At 35.8% G+C, this 24083-nt stretch overlaps 1 protein-coding gene and 2 long non-coding RNA genes across 4 annotated transcripts in view; 1 reads left to right on the top strand and 2 right to left on the bottom strand.

The window, feature by feature from the left end:
• The window catches only part of LOC147843665 (uncharacterized), a 628067-nt gene that overhangs the window by 363020 nt on the left and 240964 nt on the right, over positions 1-24083 (bottom strand). The gene's annotated exons all lie outside the window — the stretch shown is intronic.
• LOC141386361 (uncharacterized) overlaps positions 1-24083 on the bottom strand; it is a 39766-nt gene that overhangs the window by 1330 nt on the left and 14353 nt on the right. Inside the window, exon 3 of one of the 2 annotated variants that reach the window (XR_015494242.1) lies at positions 4097-4211. The exons of the other annotated variant lie outside the window; for it this stretch is intronic. This is a non-coding gene — a long non-coding RNA (uncharacterized LOC141386361). The remainder of the gene's footprint in view (positions 1-4096; positions 4212-24083) is intronic. 2 annotated transcript variants of the gene reach the window in all.
• apcdd1l (APC down-regulated 1 like) lies at positions 916-23635 on the top strand. The gene is made up of 4 exons (XM_087258069.1): positions 916-1287; positions 16669-16852; positions 18689-19217; positions 21608-23635. Exons 1-4 carry the CDS (start codon positions 1227-1229, stop codon positions 22370-22372), a joined length of 1539 nt encoding a protein of 512 aa, XP_087114195.1. The 5' UTR covers positions 916-1226; the 3' UTR covers positions 22373-23635.

Genomic DNA, 24083 nt, shown 5'->3' with positions numbered 1-24083 from the left:
AAGGAGGCATGACACCCAACCCCACCCCTAAACCTAACCCTCATTGGCGAATAAGCAAATCATACTAAATTGTACAAATGAGATTGTTCGAATCCATATGAATTAGCCACTAAATCAAAAAGTTATGAATTTCTGTCAGATTGTGTTGAAAAGTCCCATGCATTTCTGTATCTAAACATATTAGCTAACACTTGAATTTGTAGAATCTAAATCACGCAGGTCATTAACTTTTCAATCCATACTCGACGCAGCACTGAAATATGAAAAGCACCGTTTCACAACGTTCTCCCAACACATTAAACACCATAAATGTCTGGCTAAACTACTACTTAGAAACCTCACATGCATTAAATCCAGTTAATTTCTTTATATAGGACATTTTCTAGGATTTAGAGCTGATGTTTTAATGCTATCTAGAGTCATATGTCATATATTAACCGATTTATTTCGTCTGTTATCTCTACTGTAAACCATAGCGACCGGCAAAGTCGAGTTTGAATGTCAACATACATAAAATGGCAAATAAAAAATTAAAAAAAGTTTTTCAAAGATGGCAAAGCGCCATTGCTTTTTAACACCTACTAAGCACATACTGCATGTTTGTATGAGGTAAATGGAGAAAGGATTTAAAGAATTACAAAGTTTATGCAGAAAACCGTGTGCTTACTTTGCATCTGTCAAACTGTGTTTACATATGCGAGCGTGTGTATTTGATTAGCACATTTATGTTGAATCTAATGTTGTGGGCAGGTTTCCCAACTTGCTGGCTTTGATTGTGCCCTTTTGCACCTTACCCAGAGTGCTCCCCAGAGGGTTAATGCTGGGAGGTTACAAGTTCCCTCCTCTTTCTCTCTCTCTCTTTCCCTCCCTCTCACAAGACTCTCGCTCACTCTCTCAGCTGAGTAACCCAAAGACAGACTCTAACAAGCACCACACAGGTTTAACATCACCAGAGAGAGCAGACAATCAACAAGGGACGGACTTTCAAGCACCATCAAGAAAGGAGATCTTGGAAAGTCGGTCAAGGAGTTTTACCGTGAATGGAAAACTTCATGCTTGAAGATGAAACTGATCAAAAGTGGATTACACTGATCTGCACAAGTGGTAAAATCTCATCTGGAATGCTCTCATTGATGTGACCGTCCTGGAGAATATAGACAAGAATTTCCAGATCTTTCTTTTGAAGCCTAGATTTATCTTTAAATTGATTTGGGAAGTCCCCGATCATGGCTGGGGAGAGACTTATTCACCTGCTGAGGACAATCTGGATGGTATTTCTCATGCAAGGTTAGTTATTGAGTATTTTAACCTTCTCTTTCTCTTTCTAAATAAAGCAAATGGTTTGAAATTCTTCAGGATGCTATTGGAGATACTAAGCAAGAGACACTGTATAACTATTCGTCATTAAAGAACTTTTGCATTTTTAATCATAAAGATTCCCATCAGTACCAAAATGGTTTTACATTGTGATGCCACTAAATAAGCTTTCCAAGTCATACAAAGAGCTTTTCATTCCCTGGTTCTTTAGAAAACGATCTGGTGCTTTAAAGCGGAGGTTTTCAATAATAGTCCAGGTCATTTTAACTGTCTCTCTTATCTGACACACCCAATTCAACTCTTTGAGCCTCCAATAATGAGGTGATGATATAAATCGGGTGAATTAATTAAGTGCGACATTCAAAAATGTGCTTTTTAAAAAAAATAAATATAAGTATTCTGCTTTGAAGTACCTTTAATGGAACAAAACTATCTTGATCAATCTCGAAATTCCTTTCTTCAGCGGATCCTGATGAAACTTTAAACTTTGCTATCATTTTTTTAGCAGCTACATTTGTCCAAACTCACAAAATCAGTATTATAAATCCAAAGCATACCTATGTTTGAGTCTAAATGAATGACTTTTGTGTATTATATTAATAAAACTGCAAATAATCACAGAAGTGAATAAGTAGACGCTTGAAGTATTTCTTCAGAGCTTGTTTATGTGTTAAAGTAGACTGCCAAGCAAAACACCTTCATTATCAAGACCAACATGTCTGAACATTTTCGTATGTATCAAGAAGGGTTTTCATTTGCGTTCCCCCCACCACTTCTGAATTTTACAAGCGCAATTTAGATCTAAAGAAAGACGTACAGCTCTCAAGATCAGGTTCAGCTACAGTTTTGTGGTTTATTGAATAATTTCAGCTTTAATTAACCTTCATAACCCCCACGCCAAAACTAAACCATTTAGTTTATGGAGTTTATGGAGGTAACTCAAAAAAGGTCTTCTGCCTTTTATTTGATTTTTTATTTGTTTTTTTTTATTGTTTTCTTCTGGTACATGACAAAGTAATACAAACACATAATACCAATGATCACTGGCAGGGCTAATAAATGTAGAACCAGGATCTACACAGTTACTATAGACAAACGTACTAATAAAGAAAAACCTGGTAAGTAATTTGAAATTGTGTTACAAGACATCATCTCATAAGACTAAAAAAGTCTTCTCACACTGGGATACATACAGGAATCGCTGCTTTGTCCTTATTATGTAATTTGTAAATGTCTGCTCTTTATTTTTAAAGACGTCCAGTGGTTTAGCTTGGCAGACATATTGAACAAACAGATTTCAGAAACTTTTACTCACTTTTACACTGAGCTGTTTAAAATACAGGCTGTTTGTTGCGGTTGATATCATTACTGATGCTTGTGGGATAATTGTGCATGTGTTTGGGCACGAATGTCTAGAAAAAAAACTAGACATGGGGTTGCATTAAACGTTTTCATTACAGATTATAAAATGACAGGGTTTCTGCCGGTTTTATCAAGTCAAATTAAAGACTTTTTGAGACCCTTTTAAGACTATTAAGAACGACATTTTAGACTTATACAGGGTTAAACAATAATCATTTTTTAATGACCTGGTATTATAATGAGCAATCATATACAGTAATTGTCTTTAGTTATCTTTCCCTAATTAGGGGATTTAATGGGGAATTTGTTGTAATATTGTCTAACTCCTTTTGTGAATAGAATATCTCTTTGTAATAAAAAAAAACTTATATTTAAAAAAATAAGATTTATTATTATTATTATTATTATTATTATAACCTTTATTTTACCAGGAAAGACAGATTGAGATTAAAAATCTCTTTTTAATTTTATTGAGATGTATTGTTGGAGATGGGATGGATGTTGACCTGAGTAGCTTTTACTTGAGCTAAATTAAGACCTGTTAAAAATAATTTAAGACCTACAACACAACAGTTCAGTCAATTTAAGACTTTTTAAGGCCTACAATTTAGTGAGCCACGGCCAGCCTGAATAAGAATAGTTTGAATTTCACTTAAGGGTTCACTGTAAAAAATGCTGGGGTACACACAATTGCTTCATGTCGCCCCAACACAAACCAGTTCAGTTAATTGAACTTTGTTTTTAAATAATTTTTTGAGTGTACAGTACAAAATGTTTGGTTGTTGTAACCCAATGTTAAGTAAAATATGGACAAACTATTGTTTTCAATTAAACTTAATAATTTTTAGCCATTTTGTTGCAATTTTGTATTTTTTAAATGTCTTTATTTTTCATACATTTTTGTTTAGTTTTTAGTTTTAGTTGATTTTGTACAAAATAAAACTTGAAGAATACAAAAATAAAAATAAATAAATAAAAATAAAACAATTAAGTTGTCCCAAAAAAATCAAGAATTTTGATGTTTTAGCTCATTTTAAATAAGTTGCAAAAACATTTTTTAAATGGTGTTGAACTAAAAATTCAAAAGTTTTAACTCCACAATCTAAATAAATAAATGAATAACAAAATACTTCAGCAGCACCTTTTATCATTTATTTTTACTTGTGTTGGTAAAAAAAACCCTGAATTCTTTAAAGCACCACACAGATGGTTTTCCAAAGAAATGTAGAATAAAAGTCACTTCAAAAACTTTAAAGTGACTTTAAAGGTTGGATGTTTTATTTTTAAGACTGCACGAGTAACAGAACTTTGGCTTGTTTTGCAGGAAAATGAGTGTAAGTCAGTCAGGTGAAGTTTAAAGAGATCCTATTATAAATGGGAAAAAAATTTTGGCTGGACATGGTGATCTTATTCTCACCTTTCCCCATGCACCGCTCTTTTCACCTGTCAGTCTCCTCCACGGGCCCCGGACCACCGTTTTTGTTCCAGGCTCTTTTTAAAGTAAGCAGGGGTGCAGAAGAGGCCATTGTTTCCTGTGAAAGCAGATCACAGGCGTGGAACTAATGCCACCATTAAAATAATGATTAGAGTAGCAGGCCAGAGGCATTAACGACCCCTTCTGTTCCTGTGCCATTTAGTGGCTGTTTTTCTTCTACGCTCTCGTTCCTTTCAGTCAGGGATGGTTAGGGTGATGAAGAAAGCAATAGGCTTCTGTTCTCACTATCAGGCAAAGAGAAAAACTGGCATAATTACACCCGCCCTCCGAGTGACTCATGGCAGTTACCCATGACCTCAGGGGTCAGTATGTGTGCGTCTACGTGCAGCCTGTACTTTCTCTTTTCTTAAAAAACACTCTCTTCTTCTATCAAACGGCTTCATTAGATCTGCGGAAATGATAAATGGCTTGCCAGTATGCTTGAATATTCAAAACTGATCTTAAATACAGTACTTACATAAAAAAATACTATAGCAGCTATTACATGTACAGTGTATCTGGAAAGTTTTCATAGCGCTTCACTTTTTCCACATTTTTTATATTACAGCCTTATTTCAAAATGGATTAAATTAATTTATTTCCTCAAAATTCTACACACAATACCCCATAATGACAATGTAAAAAAATAAAATTTATTAAAAATAAAAAAACTTGTAAAATCACAAATTCATCAGTATTCACAGCCTTTGCTCAATACTTTGTTGATTCAACTTTGGCAGGAATTACAGCCTCAAGTCTTTTAGAATAAGACGCCACAAGCTTGGCACACCTGTCTTTGGGAATTTTTACCCATTCCTCTTTGCAGTACCTCTCAAGCTCTATCAGGTTAGATGGGAAGTGATGGTCTACAGCCATTTTCAGATCTCTCCAGAGGTTTTAATAGGATTTAGGTTTGAGCTCTGGCTGGGCCACTCAAGGACATTCACAGAATCCTTGTAAAGCCACTCCATTGATATTTTGTCGGTGTGTTTTGGGTCATTGTCCTTCTGGAAGATGAACCGTCACGCCAGTTTGAAGTCAAGAGCACTCTGAAGCAGGTTTTCATTCAGGATGTCTCTGTGCATTGCTGCAGTCATCTTTCCCTCTATTTTGACTAGTATCCTATCCTATCTAATGAAACATGGAAAATTATTTAAGAAAACCTGACTTTGCCTTAACATCGATAAAGCATGAATGCTTTCCAATATTGGCAGAATAATTTTTCCAGCTGTTCGGTACTGTGTGTTCCTGCTGTCCATTCCACCATTTAAAAAATATGTCTGCTTTGTGATGCATGAGTAATATTCATAAGGCAAGGCTGTCAGCTGTATACAGATAAAAGGAGGCCCAGCACTCAGCACAACTATTCAGAACCATCAGTCAGATGCAGAAGAGAAAGATCAGGCCAGTTGCTAATCGACTCTCATGTCAACTGATGTGGTATGAGGTGAGCAAGTGGTTAGTTTAGAGCTGGTTGACATGCAAAATACCAAAAATATGTATTCATTCATTTATTCATTTTCTTTTCAGCTTATTAATCAGGGGTCACCACAACAAAATGATCTGTCAACTTATCCAGCATATGTTTTACAAAGTGGATGCCCTTCCAGCTGCAACCCATCGCTGGGAAACATCCACACTCATTCACACACATACACTACGAACAATTTTGCTTATCCAATTTACCTCCACATGTTTATGGACTTCTGGGGGAAACCAAAACACATGGAGAACATGCAAACTCCAAACAGAAATCCCAACTGACCCAGCCAAGGCTCAAATCAGCAACTTTCTTGCTGTAAGGCGATCTTGCTACCCACTGCGCCACCGCAACACCTTCAAATATATTTATTTTATTTTATATTTAATATATTTATAATTTTTCCTTCTTTTTTTCCGTTTTGCATTTGTCATATACACTCAAAAATAACTTTTGCTGCTTGTTCAAACAACTTATTTAAAATTAGTTGAAACAGCACAATTCTTAAGGTTCTTTGGGAGACAATTTAATTGTTTTATGTTCAATCCACTTAAATTTGTATAAGCGATTAAGTTAACTTAATTGATTTGTGTTGTGACAACATGAAGGAATTCCCTTCACAACCCAGCATTTTTACAGAGTACATACTGTACACACATACCCTGTAAAAAATGATGGGTTCCACACAATTCCTTCATGTTGTCTCAACATAAATTGATTAAGTTAACCTAATTGTTTTTACAAGTTTAGGTGGATTGAGCATAAAACTCAAGAACTGTGTTGCTTCAGCTTATTTTAAGTAAGTATTTTGAATAAGCAGCAAAACTAATTTTTTGAGTGTACAGTACAAAAAGGTTGGGTTGTCGTTACCAAATATTGGGTCAAATCTGGGTTTTAGCCATTTTGTTGCATTTCTTTGTAATTTTGTATTTTTAAAAGTTTTTATTTTTAATACATTTTTGTTTTTAGTTTTTGTTGATTTTGTAAATCAAACAAAACTTGACTTAACAAATTTAAGTGGATTAAACATAAAACTCAAAGAAATAAGCTTAAACCATAAAAATTCAGTTGTTTCAAAAAAATAAATAAATAAAAAATCACAATAATTGTGTCATTTCAGAGTGTATGATAACATTACCATTTAAAAACTTTATAAACCACATTTATCCAGCAGGTATGCATAGTCATTGAAAAAAAAAAAAAGATTTCTGCTTTTAAACAGATGCTTTTCTTTTGACCATTTCAGTGCTGAAAAATCATGAAAAAGAAGAATTAAAACTAAAAAGCACATTGTCTGCCTAAGCTGCAGGTATGCGAATAGTTACTGCAACTAAACCCTCAACACAAATCACACATTTCTAAAGTCCATGGGTGCATTTTAAGCTTGGAGGATTGTTCTATTATTAAAATAAAAAAATCTTGCAAAAATGAATTGAACTATATTTCGAGGAAGAATAGTGGCTTGGTGCACTGCAGAGAATACATTCTAGTACAAATTGTGCTCCCCTTAGCCTGATACAATTTAAAGTATTTAATAGAATCCAATTCTCAAAAACCAGGCTATCTGAAAATTTTCCCAATATTGATGACAGATGAGACAGAATCAGTGTAATTTAAGTCGTATGTTCTTTATTTGCCATATGTTACACAATTACTGGATTAACTATTTTACAATTATGTCTAAGGTGTTGCAGGTAAATTTAGACCCATCTCCTTATGTTGCCATTTTTGGGGTTCCAAAGATTTGGTCATAGTTTAATTCTAAATAACTTGATATTTTGGCCTCATTATTAGCTAGGCGTCGTATTCTACTTCGCTGGAAATCAAATAAGCTTCTAACTACTGTACAACCCACCATGCATTTTCTAAAGTTAGAAAAAGTTAGATACTCTGGGTAAATTTTATAAAAAATGTTTTATAACTTTAACTCTCTTGTCTTAACTCTCTTGCCTTCCATTTAATAGACGTACTCTCCTTCATTTTTAATATATTTATTTCCTAGTAATTTCATTTTTGTTTGTTTTTAACTATTATTATCTTATACCGGTTAAATGTAAACATTTACTTTCAATGTTGACAATGTATCTGAACATTGGATTGTAATTTTTGAATGTCTGCATTCAGTTGGTTGTAATTTTCTGTACATTTTTATTACTCTTGTTTCCATTTTCCCCTTATTCTCATTATCATTAATTTTTTTAATTAATATTATTTTTCTTCTTTTTTGTTAAAAACAAAACAGACAACAACAACAACAATAACAACAAAGAAAATGATATGTAACTATTTGTACTAAAATAGTGTTGAGCACTATTATTGTTGAGCACTTTGTCTTCTAGGAATATTAATTCAATTTAATATTTTTAAAATGAAATGTGTCTTGAGCATCAAACAAAATGAAGCAATAATGCTAAAAATGTGGGTTTGCATCACAGGAATAAATTCCATTATGAAATATATTCAAATAATAAGAAACTCAAGAGTCCTGCTGGTTAATCGGTATCAGAGTTACAGAGTTAACCTTAGGGGCGACTGTTAGTTTGGAGAAGAATCTTTCTCATAATCCTTTATCTAAATAAAAACAACAGCTGGATTAGGCAGGTTTAGCGTTCATGAAAAGTCAACAACTTGTAAGGAAGTTGGACGATGAGAAGGATTCTGGGGGGAAAAAAACTTTAAATCACACACATTCACCTCTGAACCGCTCTGTTCACAAATCTTATTCACACATCAATAGACAAACATACATCCTTCTACTGCTTTCACAAACAAAGGCACAAACTTTCACACACACCTTTGTTGCCTCTAGCGCTCATGTGCATGCACACACACACACACACACGCTGACTTCACTCTCTGTAGGAAACTTTACCTTTCTGTAACTGTACTTCATCAGACAAAAAGAGTGTGACACAGAGAGAGAGAGAGAGAGAGAGAGAGAGAGAGGAAGCGAGGAATCTGAGCTCTATCCAAAGTAAATGAGGTGTAAATAGGAGTTTTTTCATTTTTCAAAGCAGGGGTGTGTGGGAGAGAGAGACTCTCAAAGACTGCTAAATGCTGAAAGCGGCAATTTCATTTATGTGGCAGTATACTGTAGTACAGAGATGATGATGATGATGATGGTGCAAGATATTATGGTGCTTTGATATATACACTACCTGACAAAAGTCTTGTCATTTATCCAGTTTTTAGGAACAACAAATAATATCTTGACTTCTAGTTGATCATTTGGTATCGGAAGTGGCTAATATGAAAGGCAAAGGCCTCTAGATTATGCTTATTTTACCTAAATAAAATATGATCATGCCTTGATTTTTAATTATTTAATTAGGACAGTAAGATCTGACTTTAGACAAAAGTCTTGTCAGTTAACAGAAATAATGTACAGTATAGAATATACAGTCATAGTGCAGTGGAAACAGAGCTATGTGTATGACTCCATGAGCTTGGAGGACTGCATCCATACATCTCTGCAATGACTCAAATAACTCATTAATAAAGTCATCTGGAATGGCAAAGAAAGCGTTCTTGCAGGATTCCCGGAGTTCATCAAGACTTTGGATTCATCTTCAATGCCTCCTCCTCCATCTTATCCCAGACATGCTCAATAATGTTCATGTCTGGTGACTGGGCTGGCCAATCCTGGAACACCTTGACCTTCTTTGCTTTCAGGAGCTTTGATGTGGAGGCTGAAGTATGAGCAGGAGCACTATCCTGCTGAAGAATTTGCCCGCTTCTATGGTTTGTAATATAATGTGCAGCACAAATGTCTCTGCAGATCTCTCGCACACCCCCATACTGAATGTAACCCCAAACCATGATTTTCCCTTCAACAAACTTGCTGATTTCTGTGAGAATCTTGGGTCCATACGGGTTCCAGTAGGTCTGTATTTGTGATGATTGGGATGCAGTTTAACAGATGATCCATTGGAAAAATTTACCTTCTGACACTTTTCAAAATGATCAACTAGAAGTCAAGTTATTATTTGTTGCTCTTACAACTGGGATCGATGACAAGACTTTTGTCAGGTAGTAAATCCAGTGGCTCTGGTTCATTGTTTTAAAATCACTAATTGAAATAAGTTAGTTTAAAAGTTACTTTGAGTTAACGAAAAAGAGTTATGGTAACTCAAAAACATGTGTGTGCATGATTGTGTATGGATTTTTCCCAGTACTGGGTTGCAGCAGGAAGGGCATCCGCTGTGTAAAACATATGTTGAATACGTTGGTGGTTCATTGCGCTGTGGCGACCCCTGATGAATAAAAGAACTAAGCTGAAGGTAAATGAATGAATGATTACTCTAAAAGTTTGACGATATCAGCATAAATATTGAATGTGTATATGACTCAATACACATATATACATTTCCAGTAGTTAAACCATTTGGTTTCAAAAACTAAATAGTTTGCCGCAATTGGTTTCCTCAAACAAATTGAGTTAACGTATCAGGTTTTACAGTGTACAATATATTATGAAGTATGACAAAAAAATCTGACATTATATAAATGTGGAAATGGTTTGTTCTGTATACTATCAAAAAAAAAAATTTGCTTAAAGGGGCAAACAATTTTTTAACTTTAAAATGGTTGTTAAAAAATTTAAAACTGATTTTATTCTAGCCGAAATAAAACAAATGAGACTTTCTACAGAAGAGAAAATATTATAAGACATACTCTGAAAATTTACTTGCTCTGTTAAACATCTTTTGGGAAAGATGTAAAAAAAGAAAAAGAAATTCGGTCACACTTTACAATAAGGTTCATTAGTTAATGTTAAATAATGCATTTACTAACATGAACAAACAATGAACAATTCATCTACTACTGTATTTGTTCGTGTTAGTTAACATTAGTTAATGAAAAGACAGTAGTTCATTGTTAGTTCAAGTTAACTCATGGTGCATTAACTAATGTTAACAAGCATGGACTTTGATGTTTATAATGCACAAGTAAATGTTCAATTATGATTAATAAATGCTGTACATGTGTTGTTCATGATTAGTTCATGTTAGTAAATGCACTAACTAATGAACCTTATTGTAAAGTGTTACCAGAAATTCAAAGAGGGGCGAATAATTCTGACTTCAACTGAATGTTTATACAAGTTCTTTCCATGTGGGTTGTATTGCTTTAGCCCAACACTGGCTATTAAATTTTAAAAAGAGTTTTGCATCCATTTGTTCAGTTGCACTTGAATAAATGTGTAAAAAATAAAACTTTCAAAATTTGACCTAAATTAAATTAATATTTCTACTGCCAAGTCAAGTTTATACCAACTAAATGAACTAAAAGCCTAACTTAAACGAAAAATTAAATGACCAAGAACACAATAATGTTGCTAAAAAGTCAAATAAAAACAGAAAACATACATATATTTATTTCAAACGACTAAAAAACTAAAATAGTGTTTAAACAATGGTGAAAAATTACTATTTTAAATAAAATTAAAATGAATGGAAAATATGTACAAGCTATTAAATTCAGAGCTTTCAGTCCTCTGAAATGACTTGTTTTCAATGTTTTAAATGAATGAATGATCAAAACCGCACTTGTGTCACTCACAGCCTCATGTTCATTCACATCCTATTAAATAGCCAACAAATGGCAGGAGGAACAGCGGTGGAGAGGAAGGGGATATTTTAGTTCTGGCCACTTTTTAGTAATGACGCATTACGGCTGAGAGAGAAGCTGTCCAAATTGAAATGACAAATAAAAACAAATACATGAAACCAGTCAGAGGTACTTTTACTGGCCTCTCTTCTTCTATAAATCAATGTCTCCAGTGTGTGTGTGTGTGTGTGTGTGTGTGTGTGTGTGTGTGTGTGTGTGTGTGTGTGTGTGTGTGTGTGTGTGTGTGTGTGTGTGTCTGGGGGTGTTGAATGGTAGGAATATTAGGACAGGTAGTTTACTTTGGCTCACACTAAAGGGAATTGCCTATAAGCAAAGAGACCACACACATTCTCCCACAGCGCCCTCTGCTGACCAATATCATGTACTGCGGGGTTGACTTCCTGAGATTCAGTCAGGAAGGAGAGATTATCAACTAGGATTTTAAAATGACTTACTCACAAAATATGTAAACTCGCGTCTCTACAGTGAAAGCTAGTCATAATAACGCAATAAACAGTCTCAAAAACAATTAAAACGATGTTTACAAGAAAAATCAGTAACTCACCATGAAAAATGATCCAAAGACATTTTCAAAAATAATAATAAGAAGAATTTAGTTTGTTTTTTCGACATTAGCAAAAGCATGCTTGGGCGTGTCATGCAAATAAATGTTAATGCTAATAAACTTTCTTACTTTTGGGTTATTAACATGTGGTCAAATGTAATATTTGCTAACTGGTTATGACTGTTTAACAGCTACAGCTATGGTTATAATAATAATCCCACACAGATCACAAACTAAATAGCTTAACGACATATATCTTTTTATAATTATTATTTTAGAAAAATAGCGGCTTACATAGCAAACGTAGCTTAATATCAAACATATCTTAATATCATCACTAAAGCAGAATTGGGTAAGCTAAATTGTCCATATGTGTGTGAATGAGTGTGTATGTTCCCCAGTGACAGGTTGCAGCTGAAAGGGCATCCGCTGCGTAAAACATATGCTGGATCAGTTGGCGGTTCCTTCTGCTGTGGTGACCCCAGATTAATAAAGGGACCAAGCCGAAAAAGAAAATGAATGAATGAATGAATAAAGTTGAGTAACCAAAGGTGTGAAAAACAGAAATGACTTATTCAAGCTACACGGGCAACTAGGCCAGGGGTTCCCAATCTTTTCAGCCCGCAATCCCTAAAAATAACAATGCCAGTGACTCGCGACCCCCAAATTCCTCAGAGGAAGTTATAAACATACAAGCATTGCACACAACAATAGGCCTATATAAAAACGAGCATATTGACAACACAAAAAGTGTAACAGTCTAACAACCATATCATTTTTAAAGTCTTTTATTGATTTGTTTAATTGGGCACAATGTTTTCAGCACAAGTCTAATCTTGGTTTAATTTTGGAGACCGCCAATCAGAGATCATTCTCAATATTCAGTTGTGGCCTGCATTTATTTTTAATATACTGTATTTGCTTTCCATAAAGATGTCAAAACGTTTAACCTGGTGCTATAAAATCAGTCTGCAGCAGCTGACACTATTGCTGTGTTGTTAACGTAAACACACCAATCCTATAACAAACTAGTAATTTAAAGGCGGATGGATTTTCGTTTGCATGTTGTTGTTTTTTTACTACTAAAAACCACTATTTTATCTTCTGGTGGTTTTGGATAAAATATGGTAACTCTAATAGTTTAATGAAAATTATTTGATTTTGGAAAAATCTGCTGTGTAAAACATATGCTGGTTAAGTTAGCGGTTCATTCCGCTGTGGGTTTCCTCCGGGTGCTCCGGTTTCCCCAATTCCAAAGACATATCCTGGTTAATTGGGTAAGCTAGATTAGCCGTAGTGTACGTGTGTTATTGAGTGTGTATGAGTGTTTCCCAGTGAAGGGTTGCAGCTGGAAGGGCATCCGCTGCGTGAAACATATGCTGGATAAGTTAGCGGTTCATTCTGCTGTGGCGAACCCTGATTAATAAAGGGACTAAACCGAAAAGAAAATGAATGAATGAAATCACCAAGCCTCTCTGTCATTGAAAGATGATTGAAACGAACATGAAACATGCTTGCATTGCATTCAAAATAAAACATGTTAGAAAGCCTCAGCTTGATTAGAGCAGTTTCACCATTAAAAAGACCTGAGGCGGCTAAGAAGCACATGCTAATTCTATCAAACATTATCACAATATTGTGATCTGCAAAAAGTCTGCTTTCGCACTGGCTCCACGGTGAGTGAAAAACTCTCATACAGGGTCTGGATTCCTCTCAAAGAGCATAAGGAAATAATTCCCTTCTTTAGGGAGCAAACAACTAAAGCCTCATGACATGCTCAATAAATGCTCGGCAATCAGACTTTTTTTAGGACCACGGTTAACAAATAGGAATACATGCTTTTGATTTTCTGAAAGCAGACATGCTATTACTTTGTTAAACATTCCATCTGACTAATAAATAAACTTTTAGGTAAACACAAGGTAGATATATTTATATATTTACCTTTTAAGGGTAGTACATATAAAATAACTTAATTTTTATAGTAGCTTTTATCTGATTTTTAAAAGTGATTTCAAATAAAACTTTCAATTTTTTTTATGGATGTATCCTTGTATGTATCGTTTACCTCTATACTTGTTATATGTATGTAAAGCACATTGAGATGCTACTTTTAAAGGCGCTATATAACAAAGTTTGGGGGCGACATGGTGGTGCAGTGTGTAGTGTTGTCACCTCACAGCAAGAAGGTCACTGGTTCGAGATCCAGCTGAGTTCTGTGTGAAATTTGCATGTTCTCTTCGTGATCCTGTGTGTTTCCGGGTGCTTCGGTTTCCCCCCAGTCCAAACACATGTGCTGTAGGTGAATTGGGTAAGCTATAATGTCCACAGTGTATGAGTGTATGTTCTGGTCCCCCAAAATCTAGATATTACGAAACACCTGTATGGTGCGGCTAAATATCAACTTCAATATAAATGGCTCTGTGGGTAAGTAAGTATATAACAAAGTTTATTATTATTATTATTTACAGACTTTATATTTTACCATTAATCAAAAAAGCTGGTTAAACTTTGTTTTCTCACTACACATCATATGCTGTTTTTTGGGGTGAAATTTCCCCTTGCTGTTCTTTTTTTGCAATGATTATCTGATATTTAATAAATGAAGTCCCAATGTTTTTCTCTCTCCCATCCTTCCTCTTTGTAAGACATCTGATAGAAGTGAATGTTTTTATGAGCTCATACAGTGAAGCACTTCTCAGCATGCAACTTCCCAAAGCTCTCCCTCTGCTAATCAGGTTTACACCATCATATATCTACAATGTTCTTCCTCAAGGACAGCCTTCTGGTCAAGGAGATTCAAAGATCATACAAAGATACCCATTGCCATGTTGACAAATCTCATGAGTCAGAGCCATGTTTGCTTTTCTGTCTGTTTAAAAAAATGTCAAAAAATTGTTGTTATTGGCCAGCTCTTCATATCCTTTCCCATTCCCTTGAAGATGGTGTCTGATTGAAGTGACATGCCAAACCTCTGGCCTCCCGCCCTTCACCACAAATCGTGGATTGGATCTATATATGGCTCTAATAGACCTCATCACGTTTCATTACATGGAAAATTACAGAAATGCAAAATCCTTCAACCACTTCCAGTTCAGCAGAATCCTGTTTATGGCCTGTAAAAGACCATGAAGTGAAAATGCTGCTCTTGAAGGTTTTTTTTTATTGCTGGAGGTATCAAAGCCTTTTGAAGTGTCTGAGGTTTTTTACAGGCTTAATTTATATGGAAATGTGGCTGCAGAGTCATGAAAAGAGATCAGCACATTATTGTAGACCTTCTGAAACAATCCATTTTGGACTTAGCAACAACAGTCCACACAATCTGTTAATTATATGTAGAGGCCAGAAAATGCATTTACGTTTAAGGATTTAAAATGCAATTTTCAGCTATTTTTAATCAAGATAACAGTTAACATGACATGAAAAAATTGACAATTCTTATTTTGATGGAAAATTGGAGTATTTTTAGGACATTTTTTATGAATGTGTTATTGTAATCTTTGATTTAAATAGCTTCTACCTCTTCAATGATCTCTCTTTACTGAATATCTATTGGGATCAACTTGTCAATCACATGAAATCCATGAATAACCTACCACAATCATCCATTTTTGATTCAAACTTTTTTTAAAGGCCCAGTTCACCCAAAAATGAACAATTCCTCATCATTTACTCACACTCTAGTGGTTCTTTTGTGGAAAACAATGCAAGGCATTCTGAAGAATGTTGCAAAAAAGCATGCCATTAGCTTTGTTTCCATCAAATTGCATTTTGGATATGCGCACAAAAAAAGAGGTTGATGAAAACGCTATGATGAACATAAGTTTTAAAAATGCACATAATAAACGTATGCGCATGACTGAGTAGGATAAACTTTTGATCCAATAAGAAAAGATGCGCATAAACTACGATGGAAACATTTTTACCAAATAAATTCCAGTATGCACATAATAAACGTATGCGCATGACTGAGTAGGATAAACTTTTGATCCAATAAGAAAAGATGCGCATAAACTACGATGGAAACATTTTTACCAAATAAATTCCAGTATGCGCATTAAAAAGTCATGTGAATTTGTTTAAGAGTTCATGTCATGATAAAAATGTGTGAATGGAGAAACCAGCAGGCTGACCGCATTGTAAAACATCTGAAATGTTGTTTTGGTCATTCTAAAATGCCTTACCGTTTGAGAATTAGTGTTCATTCATTCATTCATTTTCTTTTCGGCTTAGTCCCTTTATTAATCTGGGGTCGCCACAGAATGAACGGCCAGTATAAGTGTTATAATATTATTAATCACCGCTAGAATCAAGAGTGTCTCATACCTTCAAACACCAACACGCATTCATTGCATGTCGGCATTTGCCTTCTAAGGCGCAAGTAATTTATTAAATAAAGAAGAGATTCATGCAGCTTTTCCCACCTCAGTAAATTCTGTTTTAACTGTTGATATTTGGCACCAGTTAATTTAAGACGTGACAATTTTGTTCTCTTGTTTGGTGGAAACACTGCTTTACTCGCACGCCTTTTATGCAATATTCCTGTTTTGTGTATAAATTTTATTCACAGTTTTGGATGGAAACATAGCTACTGACATCCACTGTAGGAACAAAAAAATCTTATGGAGGTCAATATCTTTTCAGTAAATATCCCTTTGTGTTTAACACAAGAAACACAAACAGGTTTAAAATAATTGGAGGATGAGTAAACAATAGTAAAATTTACATTTTTGGGTGAACTAGAATTTTTGAAAGATAAAAAAACTTTCCAAACATTTCCAGACACAAATATAATCTGAACAGTTATTGCAAATTTTTAACATGATTCAAAATGATTATATTTTCTCTGTTTGTCTTCAGTTCTGTCTGTGAGAGGCAGTAAGCTTTGGGAAGTGCCCACTGCTCCTCTTGTACCCCACACCAACCTCAGCACCCGACTGTTCTGGGAGCCACAGTGTCAGGCTCAGCTGCGCCACCTACAGAACGAAGGGAGAATCACAGCCACAATACCACCGAAACTAGAGGGCCACTGGGTGTCAAGCAGGTAAGATATATTATCCATTCATTTTCTTTTCGGCTTAGTCCCTTTATTGATCAGGGGTTGCTACAGTGGAATGAACCGCCAACTTATCCAGCATATGTTTTATGCAGCGGATGCACTTCTAGCCGAAACCCAGTACTAGAAAACCCCCATACACAATCATTCACACTCATACACTAAACCTATCCAATTCACCTACAGCACATGTCTTTGGACTGTGTGGGTACTGGAGCACCTGGAGGAAACCCACATAAACGCGGGGAGAACATGCAAACTCCACACAGAAACATCAACTGATCCAGCCGAGGCTCGAACCAGGGACCTTCTTGCTGTGAGGCAATAGAACTACCTACTGTGCCACCGCGTCACCATATAAGAGATATTATTTAAATAGAAAACAAACATACACACACACACACACACACACACTGTATACAAAATTGTTTTACACAAAGAACAAAAGTGGACTAATGTGGGGAATATTGAATGAGGGTTGGGGGGGGGGTGATTTCGGATACAGCCACAATCAATTACCAGCCACGTTATAGGTAGACCTGTTCAAAAGCTTGTTAATGAAAATACCTAATGAGCCAATCACATGGCAGTAACTCAATGCATGTTGGCAAGCAGATGAGGTCAAGATGATCTGCTGAAGTTCAAACTGAGCATTAAGATTGGGGAATAAAAGGTTCAATCAAAGGGCCATTTTTGTGGTGCCAAGCGGACTGGTCTATACATGTATTTCGGAAACCAAACTTTTCACACACAATCATGTTTTGGGTTTACAAAAAATGGTCCAAAAAGAAAGAACATTACCAGTGAGCAGCAGTTCTGTAGCAGAAATGGTTTTGTTGACACATTTATTAATTCATTCATTCATTCACTTTCCTTCAGCTTAATCACTGATTTGTCAGAGTTTGCCACAGTGGAATAAACCACCAAAAGTCAGAAAATGGCCTGACAGCTGATAGAAAGATAGTAACTCAACAACTCATTATAAATGACAGCCCATTTAACATTGAAGCAGATGAGCTACAGCAACAGAAGATCAAACCAGTGCCACTACTGTCAAAAAGAACAGAAACCCATGCTAAGGTTCACAAAGGTCACCTAAATTCTTTATCAGAACAATAGAAAAAGGTTTTCTTGAGGTTTCAATTTCTGTTATGACATTCAGATGGTGGGGTCAGAACAAACAAAACAAAATGAAAGCATGAATCCATACTATCTTGAATCAAGTTCAGACAACCAGTGTAATGTGGTTTATTTTTTAGCACACTTTGGGTCACTCAGAACCAGCTGACAATCATTTAAACAACACAACCTGCCAGGTGTACTCCTCTTTTGATGGCTGTCAAACAGGATAGCACAACATATCACAAAGCTCAAATCATGTCAAACTGATTTGTTCATTAGTTCAATTCACTCAAATGTCTTTTAAAGACATCAGATCTCAATCCAACTAAGTATCTTTAGGAAGTGCTGGAAAATTATATAATCATCATGGATGTGCAGCCAACAAACAATTGTTAAAACAAGGGGTTCTCAAACTGGTTCCTGAAGGGCCGTTGTCCTGCAGATTTTTGCTCCAACTTGCTTCAACACAACTGCAAGTATGTTTCTAGAAAGCCCAGTAAGAGCTTAATTAGCTAACCCAGGTCTGTCTGAATGGGGTTGGAACTAAACGTGAAGGATACCAGCCCTCTAGGACTGAGTTTGAGAACCCCTGGTTTAAACAACGCTCAAAATTCCTAGAATTCCATCACATTATAGAAGAAAATAGTTTTCAATTGCCAAGCTGACAAACCTATTGACTTGAATCCTTTATTTCCTTCTCAGATGTGAAGTGCGGCCTGGTCCAGAATTCCTCACTCGATCCTACACATTCTACCAAAGCCCCACGCGTCTCTTCAGGGCCCTCCAACACTATTACTCCGACAGCGAGTGCCACGTCCCAACCTACTCTCTTGTGATAAGGGGTAAACTGCGGCTCCGTCAGGCCTCGTGGATCACCCGTGGAGCCACCGAAGCAGAGCACCACCTCCATAAAGTAGGGATGGTCATTCACAGTCAGAAGGCCATCCATCATCTGGCGACCCGTCTGCCCTCCTCCTGCCTGGGACTCAAAGCTGAAGGACACCTGGTGCTCCATCGCTTTTATGAACTCTTCAATGCCAAAGCAGAGAAAGATTGTCTGGGTGCTCTTGGGTTCTCCATGATGGAGCTGGAGTTGCTGCGGGTGGAGACGCATCATCATCCACACGGTAGACCGGCTCAGGAGCTGTTCTTAGGGGACGTTCACACAGAATGGAATGAAAGAGTGCACTATAGGCCAAGTGGTTACCAGGAGCCATTACAAAATGCAATGGTGAGAGTTAAGACTACTTTTTATTTGTTGCCTAAAAATGCCTTTGGTATGCTAATATGATTGATATGATGGTTATACAAACTCCCTAGTTTTTCACGATTCAGTGATCGCTGCATCCAACACAATGTTGTCAAAAAGCTGAAATTTTTTGCGATCCTGCAAAATTCTTAATTTAAATGCAAAATAATTGCAAAAAATGTAAACAATATCATAAAACATCCAATTCCAAACTATATAATCAAAATATATTTATTTTAGTTTGCAATTAATTGTTTTACATGACTTACTGACATTGAATACGCAGCCCACGTGATGTATTTGGGCGTCTCTCGAAAAATGATACCCCACCAGCACCCTTACATTGAGAGGGGTAGGGTGTTTTGCAACTTATGCAGTAATTAGACGCTGATAAAGCGAGTGATTTACATGTAAAGTCAATGCAAAGATGGGATTAGACCTGTGGAGTGAATTGGACACTTTGTACGTTTGACGCGCTTCAGACCGCAATGAAAGTGGGAATAAACATCTAACAAACGAAGCAGTGGAACAGACAGAAAAGCAAGCAGCTTACAATGATGGAGATTGGTTAAAGGATTACAGCCGCTGGACGAAATTGTTAAACCCTCTGAATTATCAGTCCCCGTTTATTTTTTTCAGAATTTCTGTTAACGGACTAAACATTTCTAAACATAATAGTTTTAATAACTAATTTCTAATAACTGATTTATTTCATCTTTGTCATGATGACAGTAAATAATATCTTATTAGATATTTTCCAAGACACTTCTATACAGCTTAAAGTGACATTTAAAGGCTGAACTAGGTTAATTAAGTTAACTAGTCATGATAGGGTAATTAGGCAAGTCATTGTATAGCGATGGTTTGTTCTGTAGACTATCACAAAAATATATAGCTTAAAAGGGGCTAATAATTTTACCTTAAAATGTTTTTTAAAAAATTTAAAACTGCTTTTATTCTAGCCTAAATAAAACAAATAAGACTTTCTCCAGAAGAAAAAATATTATCAGATACTGCGAAAATTTCCTTGCCCTGTTAAACATTCATTCATTTTCTTTTTGGCTTAGTCTCTTTATTAATCTGGGGTTGCCACAGGCAAATGAACCGCCAACTTATCCAGCACATGCTTTACGCAGCAAATGCTTTTCCAGCTGCAACCCAGTACTAGGAAACACCCATACACAATCATTCACTACGGACAATTTAGCTTACCCAATGTACCTATACCATATGTTTTTTGGACTTGTGGGGGAAACTGGAGCACTGGAGAACATGCAAACTCAACACAGAAAAGCCAACTGACCCAGCTAAGGCTCGAACCAGTGACCTTCTTGCTGAGAGGCGAACGTGCTACCCACTTTGCCACTGTACAAGAAACAGAGCGTAGAGATTGATATACTCATGCCAAAGTTGTTGGCATGCAATGGATGCATGGTAATGCAACAATGTATGCTATAGTTGAGATTTCTATGAACTATTTTCAGTCTTGCCAAATTTATAATTTCATGGCAGCTTGCCTAAATAAAAGCACATCCAGCTTTTATTTTATATAGCACTAGCACAAATTATTGAATATTTAGTGTCTTTGAAAATGGAGGTTTGTTACTTTCTCCTTGCATTAGAGCCAACAAAATATTCATTGCCAATTTTAAAAATATGTTTTACTAATAATCAAGCTGATTTTGATTAAGTGAGTTTAACTGCACAAATAAGGCTAGAAATAAGCTTGTTCCACTACACAGAAGCAAGTGAATGGTAGATGTATATACTGTATTATTTTAAAATTTGGGGTTGGTATCTTTTTTATGTATCTAGGTCTCTTTATATCTGATGTACAAAAAGCCTGTATTTATTAGGTCAAAATAAAGATATTGTGAAAAATATTACAATCAAGAAAAAAAAATGTGCTCAGATGTGTTCAGTTCCACATTGATACTCCTTTAGACATAATTCAATGCTGATCTGGATCTCAAGAAATAATTCTTCTTATTAATGTTGTGTAATAATTAATTTTATCATTCATTCATTCATTTTCTTTTCGACTTAGTCCCTTTATTATTCTGGGGTCGCCACAGCGGAATAAACCGGCTAATTTATTTTGTTGTGGAAATTATTTTTTCCAGTTCTTTGATGAACACGAAATTGAAAAGAACACCATTTATTTGAAATGTGAACTTTTTGCAAACCATATAAATATCTCCACTTTCTATCAGTTTAACGCATACTTACAGATTAAAATGAGCTTTTATCATTCCAGAAATGCACTACTCGCTATATTACTAATAATATGTAAAAATATATAATATGCTGTAATAATTATAATAAAAAAACATATTAATACAACCAATCAAAACATTGTTTTTTACTTTCAGCATCACATCCACCCATGCCCAGTGTGCGGCCTGGTATATCGAGCCTCAGAGCAGCATCCGCCCATTCTCCCTCCATCCCCTTCCATCCCTTTGAATCTAAATGGAAACTGGGTAAGCCAACGCTGCGAGTCTCGTCCCGCCGTCCTCTTCCTCACCCGCCTCTTTGTTTTCAACGAGGAGCAACGCACTTGGGAGGGCACATATCACCACTACTCTGACCCAACGTGCCGCCAACCCAGCTTTACACTATCAGCATCAGGTAATTACGTTAAAGTGGGACAGTCCATAAAAGTACGTGGAGCCACCGAACTTGTCTTCAAAGTGACACACGCAAAAGTGATCGTGTTCGACCGGGCGTTGTTAAGAGAACTGAATTCAACGCAAAATGGAAGATGTGGACAAGCAGGTGGATGGGAAGCAGGCATTGAGCAAGACATAACCTGGACGAACGGTTGCGATGCATTGGGGATACGACTTCCACACAAAGAGTATGAGCTGTTTAAGATGGAGGTGGATCGTAAAGGTCATCCACTGTTATTCAATGGGGAAAGGCCAACGGATGGATCCAGCCCGGAACGACCTGCAAAAAGGCCAACGTCATTTCAGACACCAATGGTGCAATGCAGCACAAGCGTCAGGGTGGAGCCACACCACAGTCCCTACAGCGATCATTCAAAAGGACCCAAGAAAAGCTCTGCTAATGCACTGCACTCTTCTGTGATCCTGCTGTCGCTTCTGAACGCATGGATTATTAATCTTTTCTAAAATATGACAAGCCATTCACATGCATTGTTCAATTTTATGGACTTACAATCTAGAGGTGGAAAAACTAGAGAAGGATCATTGACTTAGGTGCTACGACAAAACGCTTGCTGCAAATGCTCTGAAATAAGACTTTTATCCGAAGAGAGTTTCATTTAGCAAAAATGTACATAGAAAATCTTTTTAATCATATATTATATCAGCATTCATTTTGATGTCTATTGTGTTTGATATTTGAATTAATAAAGATAAATGCCACATTTAAAACCCAATTGTTCTGTAGAATATACAGTTGAAGTCAGAATTTCTAGCCACCCTGAATTTTTAGCCCCCCTGTTTATTTTTCCCCCCAATTTCTGTTTAACAGAGAGATTTTCTCAACACATTTCTAAACATAATAGTTTTAATAACTCATTTCTAATAACTGATTTATTTGATTTTTGCCATGATGACAGTACATAATATTTTACTTGATATTTTTCAAGACGCTTCTATACAGCTTGAAGTGACATTTAAAGTCTTAACTAGGTTAATTAGGCAGGTTAGGGTAATTAGGCAAGTTATTGTATAACAATGATTTGTATTGTAGACTTTCGAAAAAATAGATAGCTTAAAGGGGCTAACAATTTTGAACTTAAAATGGTTAAGTAATAAAAACTGCTTTTATTCTAACCGAAATAAAACAAATAAGACTTTGTCCAGAAAAAAAAAATATTATCAGATATACTGTGAAAATTTCCTTCCTCTGCTAAACATCATTTGGGAAATAGTTTTAAAAAACGAAAAAAATTTAAAGTGGGGCTAATAATTCTGACTTCAACTGTAGATTTACCGACATTCCAGTTACCGAAGATTAACAGTCAAACGCAACCTATGCACCAATGCTGTGATTTTGAGGCGGGACTTTAGTTGAGACTGACCAATGGAAGTATTGAGAGTTGTGTATCTTTCAGAAATAATCATTATTTTTGTAATTAGTGTGCAGAAAGGACACATTTCAGATTTCAAACCAAAGACATGGGAAATATGGATGGACAATCTGATGACTGGGAATGAAGAAATTAGATTTTATTTTCATTGAAGGGCACATATGGACTACATCAGACATAAACTACTCTGTATTCTTTCAAACATTGGTCTGTTGTCTTCAAGACAAGGTGACTTGTCTCATTCTTCCATCTAATACATTTTATGTAGCATTAATCTTTTAATAACGGTGAGGGTGAACATATTTATTGCTATCATTAAAGTAATTTTGATAAGAAACTTCATTGATGTTTTATTTGAAACATAAGTTTGCATGTTTACACTCAGATAATTTATCGTGTGACCATATGCACGTTTGGTGAGCTCTTGCACAATGATTGAATTCTCTACATCCAATGTTGAATACATGTGCAAGACATTTAAAAAGAGCTGTCATATGGCTTCCACATTATGCTGGCGCTCGCCAATATCTGAAGCACGAGTTCTCAGAAATCTGCGTACAATTCTCTCCCACTGTTTATTTGGAAGAGCAGGAAGTGTTCAACTCATTCAGTCTTAGTTTAGCAGAGCGTGCAATTTTCTGTTTTTACAGAGTGGAGCGATTCCTTGTTCTGGAGGCAATCTTTGGAAGTAAAAAAAAAAAAAAACATTTCCAAGACATCCAAATGAATCCGTCAAACATAAAAGCGTATTCATAATACTGATTGTTATAGTTTTGACATGACCC

The sequence above is a fragment of the Danio rerio genome, chromosome 6 (assembly GCF_052040795.2).
Source record: "Danio rerio strain M-AB ecotype USA chromosome 6, GRCz13ab, whole genome shotgun sequence".
Lineage (NCBI taxonomy): Eukaryota > Metazoa > Chordata > Actinopteri > Cypriniformes > Danionidae > Danio > Danio rerio.
This window is presented reverse-complemented; position numbering and strand designations above follow the sequence as displayed.